Raw genomic sequence first — 3602 nt, forward strand, 5'->3', positions numbered from 1 at the left:
AAGGGGAAGCTGAGACGAAACGAGAGAGTAGCACAGACATATATATACTACCAACTGTAAAATAGATAGCCAGTGGGAAGTTGTTGTATAACAAAGGTAGTTCAACTTGAGGATGGAAGATGCCTTAGAGGACTGGGAGGGGGAGGATGGGGGGAACTCGAGGGATGGTGGGGGGGGAGTCGAGGGAGGGAGGGAATACGGGGATATATGTATAAAAACAGATGATTGAACTTGGTGTACCCCCCCAAAAAATAATAAATAAATAAATAAAATTTAAAAAAAGAAGACAGAATGAAGAGTGACTACTTAGGGTCAAAGTATGCTAAACCACGACGCCTTATGCATATTTCATTCAAGCATTGAAGGCAGCAAATATGAGGTCAAGATGAAAATAACACTAAATTTATCATCTTTCCTTGCTTAAATACCACGTTGAATTCTTAGGACATTTTAATAGTAAGTGAGTATCTTTAGAAATTAAGAATTTTGATGACATAAGCAACAGGGAGAAAATTGAATTCTTAGAGTATAATTAAATGTACTTCTAAATTTGACACTAGCTAAATATTGTGTTCTTTGAATATAATATTATGTAGTCAATACTATTTATGAATATATCTGCATCATAAATAAAATATTAATACATATTAAAATATCTAAGAAAACTTCACACCAATAACGTTGCCCAACGATGTTTAATTCACTTTAGAAAAAAAAAGTTTAACATTAATATTTTACCATTTTGGTAACATATGAAAATGTATAGATTTAGCAATATATAAAACAATGTACACACAACTGTTTTTTCTGTATCTACAAGACACTAAGCCAGTTGTTCCAAAACCCTTATCCATTGTCTCCTCAGAATCAAACGTCAGAATGATGGAAATGCATTGGTAGGGTTATTGGAGAAGATGTTGGAAAAAGGACTGATGAAAATAAAAATAGGAAACAAATCAGGGGTGCTTATTATTAGATCATAGACATTTGAAGACAATGAAAATAAACTAAAGATTGTGTGATCAAAAAGAACAAATTGAAAGGGCATCTGGGTAACTCATTCTTTAAAATTTAATCAAAGACCAAAGAAATCATTGGAGGGGAATATGTGAGTACTAAGGTACAAATCTTATTAATATACGATGCAACCATAACAATTCCATAACATAAATTCATACCATATCATTTCACAAGCAAAAGCACACATGTCAATCATTTTATTATACCCAGGAGAGAAGTGTGAGCTATAAAGCATGGGTTTTTTTTTCCAAGTCTGCAATAAACTATACCATCCTTTTAGGTATTTTTTTGTTAATTAATTTAATCAAATTCCAAAATTGCTATAACATCCTGCTTTTTATCCTAAGCCAGGATCTTGATTGAGGATAATCCAAGAAGTGTAAAAAGTTGCCAAGAGAGCCTCTTCTTTTACAAATGGTGTTTCTCTATGCACTTTCTTTACTCTACATATATGCTTTCCTTCCTCCCATCGCTGAAAACCACCATGCATAACAGAGTGATATATAATAGTTAATACTTGTCCCAAGAATGTTCAAATCATCAAGTTCAATTGCAAATCTTAATGGCGAATTCTCCATTTTTCCTTGAGCCCTTCTTCCACATTTCTTTCAAATATCATTTAAATCTAAATTTTGTTTGGAGAATTTCTGATTGTCAGTGTGAAAGACTCTTTATGTTGAAAATAAAAAGAAAGATATTTAAGCACTACTCATATGTCTTTAAACAATTCCCTTGTCTGGTACAGTTTCTAGTTGTCTTTTCAGTATCTGAGAGAAATAATTCTCTCTTCATCTCACTTTTTTTAACCACTTTTGTGGTAAATAATTCTGATGAGTGAGAGTGAGACAATCAATTTGAGATGCTGATGGCAATTAGATAGATAAGCATACATGGAATATACAAACTTGAATGTAGCAACCATTAAAGATGTCAAAACAATTAAAAATATGGTTCTAAAACAATTATTTAAATCGTCTCCTAAAAGAATTCAGATGTACCATTGGTCAAATAATTTCTTGAAAAATGTAATAACCACACCACAAAGGGGTGTGATGTGACACAATAAGCCAGAGAAGACTGCTGTTACTCCAAGTCTCACAAATCAGTCCAACCAACCCACAGTTGGTTCTTATTGTAGATGTGATACAAGTACCCTACTTCTCTGGTTTGATATTTGCAAGTTAGGAGTGCTGAATTCAGAACTATTTCCATGGGAAACGTTACAGAGATTACATCTCGCTAAAGAATATAAGAGAACTTCCCGAGCTTTCGATGCCTCTATTTTCTGCTCTTGAGAGATTTGAAGGCTAATCTGATTTACATTATTCATTAACAAATTGGAAGCCATAAGACTGGTTATGGAGCAGCATCTAGTGAGATTTTCTTCTAAAACCTGTTTGTAGAGTTCGTCCACTTTTTTTTCCATATAACTATTAAGCATAGAATTAGAGAGGGGCTGCTTATGAAACAATATACTTTTTTCTCGAATTTCATCCCCATTCAAAAGCTTTGAGGCAGGTAGTTTCTCTAGAGGTTCAGTGATGGGAGAATGACCCAATGGTATATCTACTGAAAGTAAAAGAGGACCATTAAAAGCATCATCAAGTATGTGTTCCACAAAGCAGCCGGAATCATACATGTTACCCACGTGGTCTCCTCCAATCTGTAGGTCCGGATAATTCTGGCAAATACTTGTATATGAACAAGATCGGTATAAATCTAGTTGTTTTTCATCATGTTGTTCTCTCTTTGGAATGGGCAGCGCAGCTGACACATTTCCTGGAAGGGATGCACTTTTGCACTTTGCTACAGTTATCTCACCCGCAGATTTTATGTTATTTGTATCATTACTTTGCTCTGTTAAACTTTCTTTTATGACCTTGTTTTGATTTTCCATTTTATCAGGGGAAAGTGAATTGTCTTCTATATCTAAAAGCTGCTTTTTCCAAGTTTCCTTTTCATCATTTGAGGTTTTCTCACATGTAAGTGGTTCTTTGTATAAGAGTTCAATTAGGAAGGCTTCTCCAAGCATTTTATTAGGCAAGGTTTCTAAACAGAAGAGTGCAATATATTCCTGTTAAAAAAAAAACTCATTAAGGCAACATACATTAAAATGTCTAATGAAGATTTAACTCCTACATGAAAACACAAATGACTTAGGGAGGCACTATTGCTCAATGGATAGAGAATAGGACCAGGAGTAAGGAGACTTGTGTTCTGATTCTGTCATTATCTATTTAGCATCAGGTAATTTGTTTATCATTCCTGGGTCTCAATTTTTCTTTTAATTAAATGGTGATAATAATGCTCCCCAGACTTCTTTACAGGGTTAATGTCAGGATATTATATGGTATACAAATGTTTTAAAAGTACAAAATTATGCAAATGTATAATTATCTTAATATATTCAACTGTCATAATTTATTTTAAAGTTATTAAGGTGCCTAACCCTTCATCTTCAAATAGTCTGCTTAAAACCAAACCTGCTTTCAAGGAATCAGTCTTAACTGTACTTTAATTAATACTATTTGAGTCACATTGAAAACAATTACTATACCTTAGAATGTGCTCAATAGATGAAT

At 33.4% G+C, this 3602-nt stretch overlaps 1 protein-coding gene across 1 annotated transcript; it reads right to left on the minus strand.

The window, feature by feature from the left end:
* Nucleotides 1-2035: 2035 nt before the first annotated feature.
* On the minus strand, nucleotides 2036-3052 carry LOC130841358 (TLR adapter interacting with SLC15A4 on the lysosome-like). Its single transcript, XM_057717548.1, has one exon. The coding sequence runs from the start codon at nucleotides 3050-3052 to the stop codon at nucleotides 2150-2152; it is 903 nt and encodes a 300-aa protein (XP_057573531.1). The 3' UTR covers nucleotides 2036-2149.
* Nucleotides 3053-3602: the final 550 nt, after the last annotated feature.

This window comes from Hippopotamus amphibius, chromosome X, assembly GCF_030028045.1.
Source record: "Hippopotamus amphibius kiboko isolate mHipAmp2 chromosome X, mHipAmp2.hap2, whole genome shotgun sequence".
In the NCBI taxonomy this organism is placed as follows: domain Eukaryota; kingdom Metazoa; phylum Chordata; class Mammalia; order Artiodactyla; family Hippopotamidae; genus Hippopotamus; species Hippopotamus amphibius.